The sequence below is a fragment of the Thalassophryne amazonica genome, chromosome 1 (genome assembly GCF_902500255.1).
Source record: "Thalassophryne amazonica chromosome 1, fThaAma1.1, whole genome shotgun sequence".
Taxonomy (NCBI): domain Eukaryota; kingdom Metazoa; phylum Chordata; class Actinopteri; order Batrachoidiformes; family Batrachoididae; genus Thalassophryne; species Thalassophryne amazonica.
The window spans coordinates 154,929,313-154,944,849 of NC_047103.1; the positions used below are offsets into that span (position 1 = coordinate 154,929,313).

Genomic DNA, 15,537 nt, shown 5'->3' on the forward strand with positions numbered 1-15,537 from the left:
TCCCTCTGCTTGGTCTAAAAGAGTGACTGTTACTGACTGCCACAATTTTTTTTCCTGATTTCTTATAGTGTTTCTTAAAGCCAGAAAATTGCCATTTGAAATGACTTTAGTTTTGTGTCATGTCTGTGATCTGCTTTTTTTCTACAAAATTAAACAACTGAATGAACATCCTCAGAGGCCGGTGATTCCATAATTTTTGCCAGGGGTTGTATTTTGAATAGGTCCTTATGCACTCACTGCAGAGTCCATTTAATTGTCCAAAATGTACTGTGCTCCAAAGGGAACTGTTCAAATTATGATTATGCCTTAAGAGTGGTGCATTTACTGTTTGTTTAGTGGAAACATGCTGATAATCCTGACATTTCATCATGCCATTAAGTATTTCCAAAGTGGAAGCCATGTATGTACCTTTGCAGAGTCTGAGCTCTTCATGTAGGGTTCAGTGCAATGAGTAATTCCGCCTTGCAGGACCTTCTCAATCCTGGCAACCAAGAAGATCTCTGGATGGGGGCACGTGACTGAGAACACCCCTTGTCTGGGGTACTGGAGGGCCCCCTCTAGGAGACCACTGGCCAACCTGCAAGCCCCCAGAGGATGTTCACCACTGCTGCCATTGATATGCATGTCTGGGCTGCTTGTGGAACATGAGCTGGAGGTCATTTGTCGGACCAAAGGGTGGTTGAGATCAACATGGAAATCTGCTGAGATCTTTCGACTGTTCTGGATGTCAAAAAGTGACAGGACCACATAAAATGGCTCAACCTGGAGTTAAACAGAAAGGTAAAGACTGAAAGACTGACAATGAGAGGGACAAAAGGCATAAAAGAATTTAAACAATACCAAAGTTGCATCATTTATTGTTCTTTTCCACCTTAGCATTGCTGAAGTCCTTCTATTGCGATAGAAATGTGGATCTAAATTGCAGAAAACCAACCTCAGACTGGTGCCAATGCATGTTGGGAGACCCAAGCTGGTTGCCATGGAAGCAGCAACACCATTTTTGACAGAAGCCAGCCAAGAAGGCCATCTGAACTGTCTGATCTTATTAACCAATTTAAACCTCATGCACATTTGCAAGAGATCATTTCCTGGCCTTATGCCGTAAGTGTTTTGTGTTTTTACAGAATATGGCATACATTAGTTGTCGGCCCTTCTTCATTTTCTGTGACGCAGCTCTGCAGGTTGAATGACAGATTGTGGCAGCTGACCAGGATTCTCTTCCCAAACTTCTCTTCAAACTGCCGCACGTCTGGCTCAATGCCAGAGAAATCCAGTTTCTGTGGGCAGATGAGCTGTTATTTTGTGGTGAAGTCCTGAAGTAAGTCATTAAGAGGACAAACGTATGTAATCATGTAGCTTCTGGTCAGGAATTATTGATCACCTGTGTGTCAGGGTCCAAAGTGAACAGTTTCAGACGAGCTTCACTCCGCATTTTGGACTCAATATCTCTGACGGTCTGTTAAAAATAAAACAGAAAATGTGATTTGCCATCTCTGAAGAAGTTATACAAAATTTGGAGGAATGTTTGTCTATCTGTCTGTTCCTCTACTCCTTCCAAGTCCTTTGGCCGAATTCCATGAAACTTGACTTGTGGATGATGGTCAACCCCAGAGCTACCCTCAAAGAGTAAAGGCAAAGGACGAGATCATTGGAGTCACAAGGCAAAATTTTGGTTTCCACTCTGATTTGCACCAAAGTTGGCACACATATTGAAGTGGGCTCTGGAATTACTCAGCAAGGTCAAATTTGCCAAAGAGCAATAATTCAAGATCACGTCTGCCTGTCTGCTTGTCAATTTCTACCACACTTGTTATATCAATGAACGCTGATCCCAAAACTGCCCTTCGAGAATTCACTTTGGCAAAGGTCAAGGCCAAGGAATTAGCTTTTCAAATGGAGTTGGAAAAAATATGGCAAACAATTCCAGAAGTGCCCTGGCAAGGTCAGCCAGAAGTCAACCATTTGGGTCAAGGTCAATGTCACCGGGGTTAAATGTCAGACTGCCGTTCCCCTCATAATCGTCATGCCAACAGGTGCTCTCACATAATTATTTAAATGCTAAATGAAATATAAACAATCACCTTGTCTACTTCAGAGACCGGGGTCAGAAATAGAGTATCAAGGAGCAATCAACCACTAACTGTAATTAAGACATTCCAGGTTGGCTTACAGTACGTGTTCACTAACTGAAATACACAAAACACAGTTTGTATGGTCTACAATTCCAAACATTTTTATTTAATGCAGTTTACAATGATCTCACCAATGAAATGCACATGAAATGCAAATAAATTAACATTTTTTTCATGTCAAAGGCTTAATTTTTAATTTAATGAAACAATAACAGGAAGGTTCAAATCCAAGGAATACAAGCTTATGAAAGATGGATAAAATAGATGTTCTGCTGCCAGACAACTGTAAAACAATACAGAAATGTAAGAACTATATTTCTTTCAATACTATAAACTGTTGTAACCTTGTAATTGTTAGAATGGCCTAAGCAGCAGGTCACTCCTCTGAGTCTGGTCTGCTTGAGGTTTCTTCCACATTATCACCAGAGAGAGTGTTTTTTTACCACTGTCACCTGTGTGCTTACTCAGGGAGTTTGGTAAGGTTAGACTTTACTCGTGTGAAGCGCCTTGAGGCAGCTTTGTTGTGATTTAGCGCTATACAAATAAAATAAATGTAACTAAATTACAACTTGTGGTAGCGTATGCAAAGGTATTGTTTTCCTGTGTCCATCTATATGTCCATGTACGGTTTGCTGTAACACCACTTTTACATATCCAATATGATACCAGTACTGGAACCTTCAGTATCTTCCGATGCCAAGAACAATCCAATATCATTTTTTCTGTCTTAAAACAACTAATCTGTTAATCTTCTGCTTGCAGTGGATTTGGACACCACTACGGTTCTAGTGCTGTTCGATCTTAGAATAGAATAGAATAGAATAGAATAGAATAGAATAGAATAGAATAGAACAATTCTTTATTGTCCACCGATGTGGAAAATTGTCTTTGGCTCACTAGCACAAAAAAGACAACACTAAAATGCAAACATAGTCATACAAACACAAGAATAAAACAAAGATAAGATACATAAAATACATAGAAGTAAAGGAAGAAGTAGAATAAAACCTAGTAAAATAAATAAAACGTAAAATAAGATCTAATAAAATTAAATAAAACAGAAGTAAAGCAGTTCATGTTTTATTTGTGGAGTGGTTACTTTTTTAAGTTCATTATGGCGACGGCATTTGGTATAAAAGATTTTTTAAAAACCTTTGGCCCGCTTAGTGCTGTGTTTGATACCGTGGATCATCATATTCTACTCAATAGGCTGGAGAATCATTTTGGGATTACTGGGAATGTCCTTGCATGGTTGACATCATACCTGACCAGTTGTTCCCACTGTGTTTTGTACAACAGCACTACCTCTAACCTTCATTTGTGGTGAAATACCCAAATTAACAAACTCATCAACCTCTACATATATGCTGAAATTCAGGGACAAACCTAGCACCATATAATATGGTGTCTCACTGAAACAATAACAACAATTCCTTTCCTTCATGCACATCTTGATATGGTGTGCTACCACTAAGTGAAGTTTTATTGAAATCCATAAAGTGGTTTAGGTGCTTATGGGGTTAACATCATGTGAGAACTCAAGTAAACACAAAATTCCAACTATCGCCCCTTGAAAACATCAGAAGAGGATCATTTTTCTTGGTACATCTCTTCATGGGTGATTCTTAGACTACGGGCACTTATTATGTCCTTTGATCATAGTGTATGAAAAACAGAAAAAAGGGGAAATTTCACACTTTTATAGTTATCTTTACAATGAAAGTGGGTTAAGAAATTTGTTCTAGTAGTCTATGATGACTTTTTCACCTTTTTTCAGCATCATTATATGCAAATATTGCCGTTTTGTGCTTGTCCCACACCCAGACTTTTGATCTTCAATGATAAAAATGAATGGTAAAGAATTTTTTTTTCTAATGTTTTAAAATATCTCTGAATAAAATATCAGTAAAATAATCAAAACATAATTGGGGTATTCAATGTCATACAACTGTTGTGATTTTTTTTAAACAAATTGTAGTTGTCCCACACTATTGCCGTAATTTCCACCACAACACTGTAATGTCCCTTTAAACAGTTTGTATGAAAGATTATTTGGGTAGTTTCTATGGAGATAAACAGTGACATCAGAGCACATGTATATAGCGCCAAATCACAACAAACAGTTGCCCCAAGGCGCTTTATATTGTAAGGCAATGGTGTGGTGGAAATTACATTTACAAGGCCAATAGTGCCCGTAGTTAAAGAATCACCCTCATATGGTGTGCTACAATTGTGTGAAGTTTCACTTCAATCCACCTGCTGGTTACAAGACTCATGGACAGACAGACAGGCTGGGTGATTCCAAGGTAGCTCTCCCCCCAAATTACATTTGCAAGGATTCAGAAAATAACAGTAAAAAGTGGAATCAGATCAGAGTTTGTTTGTTTTTCAGTGTGCCACGTTCCACAGCTCGACTCCTGTCAGGACTCTGCCTCGGACTCATCTGTCCTCTGTATTTGGAGTCCATGGACGCTATACCAGACATCTGCCCACCTGGCTGCTCGCTTAACATCAGCGAGAAACCATGTGGCTGTTGCTAAATTCGGTACAGTGCAGTCTGTACAGTAGAGTGCAGACTGCTTCACTCAGTAGAATCATGTGACAGTTTTCTGAGAGTGCTGACTTGTGTGGCGAAACACATGCTGAAAAGATCAATTTACCCACTGATGAAAAGAACACGCTACCTGAAAGCTGTCTTGAAAACTTCCAGAAGAGAGGTCAGTTTTTCCTTGCTCGTCATCTGTTGGAAAGATCAACATGAAGTGTGTTTGCATATGGAATTACAAAGAGCATCACGACAGCATTAAAAGGTGTACCATCATGCAGGTCCCCATTTCTCTTCTCCTGCATGGCCTGTTCAAAGCTGCTGTGGAGGATTTTGTTGAGGATGTTGATCCATTCCTCCATCTCGCCTTCGCTGTCTGCAGCCAGCAGGAACGTGCTCTTATCCTGCATCTTCAGCTCGAAGGCAAACCGACGCAGTTTGCTGTTCTGAGAGATGAATATGACCATGTTTACATGCAATACAGTCTGACTTTTTCATGGTACTTTTTCCTGGTACTTAAAGCTACAGTGTGTTAGATTTAGTGTCATCTGCTGGTAAAGTTGCAGATTGCAATACCCCATCACCGGCCATGATTTGGTTGCCCTTCATGTTTTGATGTCTTTGGTGATGAGGATTCATGCTCCCTTGCCTTCTCTTATGATAAGCAAGATGTATAATCCTCCATTTCACTAAAATAGGGCTGTCAAAGTGGTTAGCTTGCACTAGCAACCAGTAAACAGTGTATAGGGGAGCAACCAGTGATTCCTCTTCGTTTTTCTTCAGTCTTCCAGCCATGCTGCAAAATGCAAAAGGTGGAATAAGTATGTCCTTTTTGGTCTACTGTAACAATCAACATGGCAGTTCAACAAAGTGGTCTCCATGAGGGAGACCATTTCCATATAGATACGAAGGCCTCATTCTAAGCCTATGAAAACACACTGATTCATTGTTGCAGGTAATTTTACACAAATGAACAGAGGCTTATGAACGCTATAATACATTTATGCTAAGAAACACTCCTTAATCCTACACACTGCAGGTTTCAGATCAAGTACACTCATATAGAACAAAGGCTGACTAAGAAGAATTTTACTTTGTTAACATGGAGCATTGTTACCCCATACATAACCACCAAAACCAAAACTACAGATCTGTTTACGAGGTCTGTCCAAAAAGTAACGGACCTTTTTATTTTTTTTCAAAAACTATATGGATTTGAATCACGTGTGATTGCATCAGCCAAGCTTGAACCTTCGTGTGCATGCATGAGTTTTTTCACGCCTGTCAGTTGCGTCATTCGCCTGTGGGCAGGCTTTGAGTGAGCACTGGTCCACCCCCCTCGTCGGATTTTTATTGTCAGGGAAATGGCTGAGAGACTGCCGCTTTGCTCCATGAAATTTTTTTCAGAAACTGTTAGAGACAGCCAGGTGGAAACCATTCGAAAGATTCAGATGGATTTCGGTGAAGATTCTGTCGGCGTCACACGGATTAAGGAGTGTTAAAACCTTTTTAAAGACGGCCCACAGCGGCGGAGGGCGCGCGGCGCACTGAGCGGCCATCAACAGGCTGGAACGACCAGATCATTTCTAAACTGAACGCTGTGTTGATCCGGGACATCATGTGACTACCACAGAAATGGCAAGAGAGCTGGACATAGCACTTTTGCGGCACATTCCACTGTTACAGGAGATTTTGTAATGAAAGACGTGTGGAGGATTTCGCGCGTCGGCACGGAACCGCTCATGGCGCGCAACAAAAAAAAACACCTCCGTGTTGGAAGTCTCACAGGACATGTTGTGGCATGTCCAGCTGTTACACAATTTCTCGGATACTCACTCGACTGAAAAGCCATCGAAAGCTGTCTGAATCTTCTGAATGGGAGGTGTTTTTTTTGTTGTGCGCCATGAGCGGCTCTGTGCCGACGCGCGAAATCCTCCGCACGTCTTTCATTACAAAATCTCCTGTAACAGTGGAATGTGAGGCAAAAGTGCTATGTCCAGCTCTCTTGCCATTTCTGTGGTAGTCACATGATGTCCCGGATCAACACAGCGTTCAGTTTAGAAATGATCTGGTCGTTCCAGCCTGTCGATGGCTGCTCGGTGCGCCGCGCGCCCTCCGCCGCTGTGGGCCATCTTTAAAAAGGTATTAACACTCCTTAATCCGTGTGACGCCGACAGAATCTTCACCGAAATCCATCTGAATCTTTCGAATGGTTTCCAACTGGCTGTCTCTAACAGTTTCTGAAAAAAATTTCATGGAGCAAAGCGGCAGTCTCTCAGCCATTTCACTGACAATAAAAATCTGATGAGGGGGATGGACCAGTGCTCACTCAAAGCCTGCCCACAGGTGAATGACGCAACCGACAGGCGTGAAAAAACTCACGCATGCGCACGAAGGTTCAAGCTTGGCTGATGCAATCACACGTGATTCAAATCCATATAGTTTTTGAAAAAAATAAAAAGGTCCGTTACTTTTTGGACAGACTTCGTACACAAGCTAGGCTGTCACCATGATTTGGTCCTGCAAAATCACCAGTCACAAGGCTCTACAAATTTTGGTTTCTATTTTCTAACATGTTTTCTTCAAAACAAAAATGTCCTCAGTTCAAGGCCATGGTGCCACATTCTCCATGTACTTGTACATCTGGAGTTGTGTCAGAAAGGGCATCTGGTGTAAAACTTGTGGCACGTCAATGTGGATCTTTTGGAGACAAGCCAAAATAAATTATTTTCTCTCATATACTTCATCTGTGGTATAATCAGTTTCCTCATCACCAGTTATTTTTCTTCTTTAGAACGTCACAAAATGTTGATTTGAAACTCAAACATCTCACCAGGACCAGAATAATCGACCAATATGAATCTGTTGAAGGCATCCTAGGATTAGGCATAGCAAAAATGACAGAAAGCCAAAAATGAACTTTCTTTCAGCAGAAAAAAAAATTTTTAAGTGCAAAAATTATAGAATCTGTACATGTATCCAACTAGTGTTCCAGCAGTATCATACCATAGTGACACTCTACCATCTACAGGACTTTAAGTCAACTGAAAGTATCTGAACTCAATACCACAGTAGGAGGCATAATGATAACAACAACAAGAATAGTCTGTGTGAAATGTCAGAATTAATCTATCTTTTTCCACAGGTGTCATACTGATGAAGCCATGGTGATGCTCCAAATAGGGTTAACCATAAACATTGCTCTCAGAAGTGAGAAAGTAACAACCAGGAGTGAGAGACTGTGTTGTCTGGTGTTGACAAAAAACTTAATTCTTGAGAGGTTTCAGGTGTGTTCAAAACACACCTGAAAGCCTATCATTAAGTCCGCACATTCCACAAGAGGCTAAAAGAGTTCACAAGTTCATCTTGACACGTGCAACCCGTGTGATAATTGAAGGCTTTGGTGTGTAAGTGAGGCCCTTTTACCTGAATAACTCCCATACATGAGTCAAGGAAGATGGTTCCTTTGGGTTCCTTGGAAGTGTTCTCATCTTTGTAGAAGTTGAGATTGTAGGACCCGTCTCCCAACTGGGCCAGATGGAAGTACCTCCTCTTGAAAGACTACAAATTGAAAATAGGTATAATCATCTCAAATGGCAATTTCACTTTAGACAGTACAGGGATCAGCTCAAGATGTCACAGGTTGATTGTGAAGGTGAAATACATGGAAAATGAAACTTAGTAAATACATATTTAAGCTCTTTGGATTATGAATGTATTTGGTTTTCCCACTCAGGTATAAGTACCGTATATTAGCTGTTTTGAGAGGATGGCCAAAGACAGCAATATGAAGTATTCTTAAAGACAGAAAAAAACTGTTTAGTAATATCAAGTACAGAAGAAGTATAGGGTGACCACAGCAAGGATGAAGTTATACTTAATTTAGTCAAACTCAGTCCATCATTTCGAGCTGGGTAAGGTGATGCCCTCAGTCTTAGATGTTAAGGGCATAATGTTCAGGACCTGCTTTACAGAAGTAAGACATATATCCTATACAAGCCCTGAAGCCCATTAGGTTGGCGCTTATTCCTAGACACCAAAAGTCCAAACCATACACAATGAATACTGCTGTATGTTGGAGCAACTATGTGAAGGTGTCAAGTACACTCATGACATCTTACAAAAGGAGTCTAATGTCATCAGGACATTGCCCCAACACAGAAACAGATGTTGGTGATCACTACGCCTACTGTGCATGGCTGTGATAATTTAGCACTACCTGACCTCCATTTATTTTCAAACATTATTATATATAGCACCAGTCAAACGTTTGGACACACTTGCTGCTGGAGACTTTCTCACTGTGAGAAAGTCTCTTTGTGCCAAAGAGATATGAGGTCTGTAGCAATGTTGGAAGACATGGTTTCGACCATAAAAGTGACAATGTTGAAAATGAGACATATATCGTTTCAAAGCACAAAATCATCATGGTAAGTCAATGAACCGTACCGCTGATCAGAATAAATGAGTATCAAAGCCAAAAGCAATATGCTGTCATTGCATTTAAACACACTTACTTGGCTATTAAAGCAAAAATTATTTTAAACAAATTCAAATAATTCTTATGAAAGGCTGTTTCAAAGGATGTTATCAAAGAAGGTAGAAGGATGGAGGGTACTTAACATGCTTTTAAATCACTTTTACAGTTTTACAGAACCCACCCGCATGGTAACACTGATTGCACTGTTCATGTTGCCTTTGTACAGCCATCCGTGCTTTGACACTCCCCCCTTTTGTGAGCCGAGAGAGGGTGAATCCTGCAGGATGAGGTGTGAAGAATTAGTGCCCACACAAACAGATGCAATCATCACTTTCTAGAATCAAAACACATTCCTAATACCACTGCTTCATATAAGAACATTCTTTATTAAGCTCAACACTGCCCTTGTCTGATTCAACTATGACGGTTTGTACATTATTAAGATTCACTGCCCTTCAATTAAATTCAGTTACTGGGAAGAGTTGTGCTTTGACAATGTCACAAATTAACCCTTTAAAACTTGAGCAGACTGTGTACAGGCCAAGCACATGTAAGTCATGTTCAGAACATTTAAATATAGACTTTTGTCAATTTTTGATGATGCAACTTCAATTTTAAAGTCCTTCTCTATACTTTGAACACTAATTTGCATAGAATTTGACTGATGTGTTGGTGGACCTAGGCCTAGCAGAGAAAATACCTGTAGATTATTATACGATTTGGATACGAAAAAGTTGTCTTATAGGATTCCTATAGGATTCCAGTTGACGTGGAAATTGAATATGTGATGATAAATGTCATCAGAGCATATATCTCACAGGCAGGTTGTCAAGTGAAGAAGAACAAAGATTTCTTGAGTAAGTTATATGAGGTGGTAGAGTGTGTACACAAATATGAAAGCGTGGTGATTGGAGCAGGCTTCAGTGGGTATGTTGGGGAAGGGAAAAGAGCTGATGAGGAAGTAATGAACAGATATGGTATCAAGGAGATGACCGTAGAAGGGCAGATAGTGATAAATTTAGCTAAACGGATGTAAATGGCAGTTATGAATATTTATTTTAAGAAGGTGCTCAAGATTACTAATAAGAGTGGAGGAAGGTGCACACTGATGGACTGTATCCTATGTAGGAGATGCAACTTAAAAGAAATTGAGACTGTAAGGTGGTGACAGAAAAGAGCATAGCTGGACAGCATCAGATGGTAGTCTGTAGGATGATTTTGGAGAAGAACAAGAAGAAGAGAATGACAGCTGAACCAAGGATCAGATGGTGGAAGCTGAAGGAAGAAGAGAAAGAAGAGAGCTAGGAAGGTAAGGGTGTGACATCTGGACAGAAGAAGGAAGACTTGGCAAGTTTATGATGGAATGATGATGGTCAGGAACCTTTAAGGAGAAAAAGGTTGGCAAAAAAGAACTGAAAAATTCAGAGATGACGACAATAGACAGGAGTACAAGGAGATATGGTATAAGGTGAAAAGAGATGTGGCAAAGGTGAAGAAAAGTAGAGAGCTGTATATGAAGTTGAACACTAAGGAAGGAGAAAAGGACATGTATCCATTAGCCAGACAGAGAGAGACTGAGCTGGAAAGGATGTACAGCATGTTAGGGTGATTAAAGATGCAGATGGAAATGTGCTGACAAGCAAAGAGAGTGTGTTGAGAAGGTAGACAAGCAGACAGCAGAGCTGCAGTCACTACAACGGCATAACAATGATTAGCCACATCATGAAGTTACTGGAAAGAGTAGTGGAAGCTACGTTTCAAAAAGAGGTGAAGATCTGTGAGCAGCAATATGGTTTCATGCCGAGAAAGCATGACAGATGCAATGTTTGCTCTGAGAGTGCTGATGGAAAAGTACAGCGAAGACCAGAAGGAGTTACAGTGTGTTTGTGGATTTAGAGAAAATTTATGACAGGGTGCCAAGAGAAGAGTTGTGGTATTGTATGAGGAAGTCTGGAGTGGCAGAGAAGTATGTGAGGTAGTGCAGGACATGTACAAGGACAGTGTGACAGCGGTGAGATGTGCAGTAGGAAAGAGAGATGCATTCAAGGTGGAGGTGGGATTACACCAAGGATCAGCTCTTAGCCCTTTCTTGTTTGTAATGGAAATGAGCACGATCAGACAGGAGTCTTCATGGACTGTGATGTTTGCAGATAACATTGTGATCTGTAGTTAAAGATCAGGTTGAGACTAACCTGAAGAGGTGGAGATATGCTCTGGAGAGCAGGAAAATGAAAGTGAGTTGGAGCAACACTGAGTATGTGTGTGAATGAGAGGGAGTACGGTGGAATATTGCAGTTGCAAGGAGTAGAGGTGCTGAAGATATATTTGGTGTCAACTGTCCAAAATAATGGAGAGTGTGGTGAGGGGTGAAGAAGAGAGTGCAGACATGGTGGAGTGGGTGGAGAAACGTGGCAGGAGTCATTTGTGATAGAATGGTGTCTGCAAGACTGAAAGGGAATGTTTATGGGACAGTAGGGTGACCAGCTACAGTGTGTGGTGGCGCTAACAAAAAGGCAGGAGGCAGAGCTGGAGGTGGCAGAACTCAAGATGCTGTGAATTTCTTCGGGAGTGACAAAGATGGGCGGGATTAGGAAAGAACATGTCAGAGAGAAAGCACAGGTAGAACACTTTGGATGCAAGGTCAGAGAAGCAAGATTGAGATAGTTTGGGCAGGTGCAGAGGAGGGACCCAGGGTATATAGGGAGAAGGATGCTGAGTATGAAACCACCAGGTAGGAGGATAAGAGGAAGGTGAAAGGGGAGGTTTCTGGCAGTAATGAGGGAGGACGTGCAAGTGGCTGGCGTGACAGAGGAAGATGCAGAAGAGAAGGCGAGACAGATGGATTATCTGCTGTGGAAACCCCTAAAGGGACCAGTCAAAGAAGGAAAAGAAGGAGGATTCCTACTGTTGTAAATCCTATAGGATTATTTTCTGATTCCTGTTGGAAAAAGTAATTTGATTTCTGATAAACATCCTATAGGATTCTTACTGATGAAAATCCTATAGAATTCTTACAGGGAGAAACTCATTCCAGTTTTTGAAAGACATCCTATCGGATAAACCAATCCAATTCTTATAGTATTCCTATAGGGAAAAGCAGAGGTGGGACAAAGTCACCAGTAAGTCACTTTCAATTCATGAATCGGCAAGTCACAAGTCTCAAGTCAAGTCCCAAGTAAAGTCTCAAGTCATAATGACCACCAATTGTTTGCAAGATGACTTGAGACTTGAAACTTGGGACTTGGGACTTGAGACTTCATGACTTGAGAATGACTTGACAGTGGATTCATCCCACCTCTGGGGAAAAGTAATTCCAACATCTGATAGACATCCTATAGGATTCCTACTGATGAAAATCCTATAGGATTCTTATCAGATTTCGATAGTACTTTTAGAGTACAATACTACGTGGTAAAAATAATACCTCTCCTTGCTGGGAAAATAGTTTGGTTTTTGGTGTATTCATGTGTTATACCTCACTATATCTGCTCAAGAAATGATGACCTTGTTGCTCTTACAGAGCAATTTGTAACTAGAGCACCGCGCTCATAGGTCAAAGTCCTGTTAGAAGTGGCTTTTCATAAAATAAAATATAATCCAAAATATAGATCAAAAGGGCTTTTCAATGGTAAAATCAAAGTAGTGCATTGCCCATGGAGATCCACAGGGTCTAGAATGACTAATAATACATAAACATACCAAACAGCAAATGTCAGCTCTCCCTAGTTTCTCTGTGATCATAGTTATACGCACGCATACACGCACGCATACATGTACACAGAGGCTACTTGGCTTTTAATATATAGACATCCACTAAATCCACAATACAAATCAGATACGGATCAAACTTAGTCTATTCATTGAGAGTGACAGTTTGCACCTCATTGTCACAAATGAGTGATTGAGGAACTTTTGATTGAAATGTAATTAAAATGTACACAAAATGGCCTTTTCAATATTAAATTCAAATGTCCACAAAATCCACAATCTGGATCAGATCTGAATCAAAATTTGTCAGGTGATAGTGAGTGCCAGTCTGCACCTCACTTCAAATATGATAGTGATTGGGGCATGTTTGATTAAGATATAATGTAAAATATGCATTAAATGTGGTTTTCAATGTTAAATTCAAATGGCCACAAAATCTGTAATCCAGATCAGACCCGGTGTCACTAACTGAATGGTCCACCCTAAAAATTAGTACCCCCTGCCTTCACTGCGCATGCGTCATTTTGGAGCGTCAGCAGCAATTCTCCGATTATCGCCTCATTTCTACTTAAAACTGCACTCCAGTTATCATCTATCTCTGTGACAAATATCTGAAGCTTCTGTACAGCAATCATTTCCACATAAATTCAGCATTATTTCATAATAAAGGATGGGGGACCGATCAGAGCGCAGCAGCAGCACGTCTGAGTCTGACTCTCTGAGTCTGACGCTCTACACCTAAAGCGATCAAAGGGAATAATGTGATCATTAACCAACAACTGACAAATTAAAACCTCTTAAATCATTCTAAAGTCAGTTTTAAGCAGAAATGAGGCTGCTTTAAGCAGAAACGGGGCAATAATCGGTGATATATAACAATAAATGAAAATTGTGGATTTCAGACTGTTCACAAACAAATGGTGAAAACATAACCTCTGCTCAATTTCGTTGGTGGAGGTAATTATCACCACTTTCTGTCATGTCTCGCTCATCTTACCTCATCTTTTTCCACATCTTCATCCACTTCAAACAAGTGAGTTGCCAACTTTTCAGGTCTCAACAGCTTACTGAACAGGAAAAGACATCATAGTTGCCATAAAATATTTAGCTTCTATATTATGGAAATACATGTACAGTACAATCCTACCACCCCCACTTCAGAATATATATATATAAAAAATGCTGTGTTGCATGTTTGTAAGGGTTTTTTAAGGATATGGGTTTGACAGGATGTAGCTCGAGTGCTGCAGCTGCTTTTCTAAGTGCAGCTCAAGCCCCAGGAGGACACTTGACCTTTGACCTCTGAAAGACCAAACTTACTCTTGGGAACCACTGGCATAAACAATGTCAAGGCCAAGACCAAGGGTTGTCTAGTTTTCATCATGCAATGTTCCAAATATGATGTGCCACACCTGCAAAGCACATTCCTGTCTTTTAGGAAAGTTACTGAGATCAGGGACACACAGCACATGGTAGGATTTCCCTTCAGTTTTAACGATATCAATCAGCAGCCATCCTAGAATAGCTCTGTGTATCCTTGTTAGAGAAACATAGGAAGCCCACTATTGTTCATGCGTAACAGCTTGGACGATCTGAGATGGAAACTTCCGTATTTCTAATGTTCTGCCTGAAACACTCCATAAACAAAAGGCAGCATCACTGATGAGCACAACAAGCCTGATGTCAAATCATGAACATCCCACTTTGTCTGTGCCAATTTTCCATCACTTACTTTGGGAGCTGGCGAAAGTCTCCAGAATACTCCTCATACTTGTAATTGACCACATGCCAGTCCGACTTGTAGGTTTTGATACACTGCAGAGAAGCAGAGAGGAAAGTGAAGGTTGTTTCAGCAAGAGACAGCCAGATAATTACCAAAAAACACAAAAAACGGTCCAGACACTCATGTTGCAGTGGTTGTTTTGCACTACAGCATGAAGAACAACCACTGCAACATGAGTGGGTTATTTGACAGAGGTGAGCACAGCTTATGAGCTAACAGTAAATTAGGGAAGCTAATATTTTTGTTAGCATTCCCTAGTATATAAGCTGCAATGAGAACAAACATTATGAGTTTGGGGTTTAAAAAACAAGGTTTTGACCCTTAAACCTCATACAATAAATGTTAGTTGGCTTAATTAGGAAAACAAAATTTAGTCGAAGTTAAGTAGTCTTCTCATGGTTTTCAAACTGGGTGTCAAAATCCAACCCCTCATCCGCGTTGTGACACCTGAGTAACAGATCAAGTAGGGGATCGCCCGCTGGGGTGAAATACGGTGGGGACCTTGTGTACCCCATGGCTACTACGGTAACAATGAAGGCCCAACAGGAACCCTGAACACGAAATGGCTACCAGGGCTCTGGTGAAACAAGAAGTCCTCAATGGTGGATCAGGTGGACAAGGTGATGGCTTGTAACCAAACGGCTGTAAAGGCAGATGTAGGTTGCAACAGCTCTGCAGACCTCAATAGTCTGATTTCTCAGACATCGGACCAGGCTAAAGATCTGTCAAGGACTGTATGTTTTTCGGTGTGCAACAACATTCTAACATTAAACAAACTCCATGCACAGGCATCTTTAGATCAACCTTACCGCCGCATCCTTCATCCTGTCCAGGAATCAATCAAGAGAAAATCTTCCTCGCCATTGAGGGATTGCCACAATAGTTTTCA

The 15,537-nt window shown here is 40.7% G+C and overlaps 1 protein-coding gene across 11 annotated transcripts in view; it reads right to left on the reverse strand.

Annotated features, from left to right (window-relative positions):
* dock9b (dedicator of cytokinesis 9b) overlaps nt 1–15,537 on the reverse strand; it is a 144,543-nt gene that overhangs the window by 68,424 nt on the left and 60,582 nt on the right. For all 11 annotated transcript variants that reach the window (XM_034176822.1, XM_034176790.1, XM_034176774.1 and 8 more), the window contains exons 4-12: nt 14,598–14,680; nt 13,863–13,932; nt 9,339–9,434; nt 8,104–8,238; nt 4,949–5,123; nt 4,817–4,872; nt 1,382–1,456; nt 1,137–1,277; nt 409–762 (exon numbers count right to left, since the gene is read on the reverse strand). In XM_034176822.1, the coding sequence (XP_034032713.1) occupies nt 409–762; nt 1,137–1,277; nt 1,382–1,456; nt 4,817–4,872; nt 4,949–5,123; nt 8,104–8,238; nt 9,339–9,434; nt 13,863–13,932; nt 14,598–14,680 (1,185 nt within the window). The remainder of the gene's footprint in view (nt 1–408; nt 763–1,136; nt 1,278–1,381; nt 1,457–4,816; nt 4,873–4,948; nt 5,124–8,103; nt 8,239–9,338; nt 9,435–13,862; nt 13,933–14,597; nt 14,681–15,537) is intronic.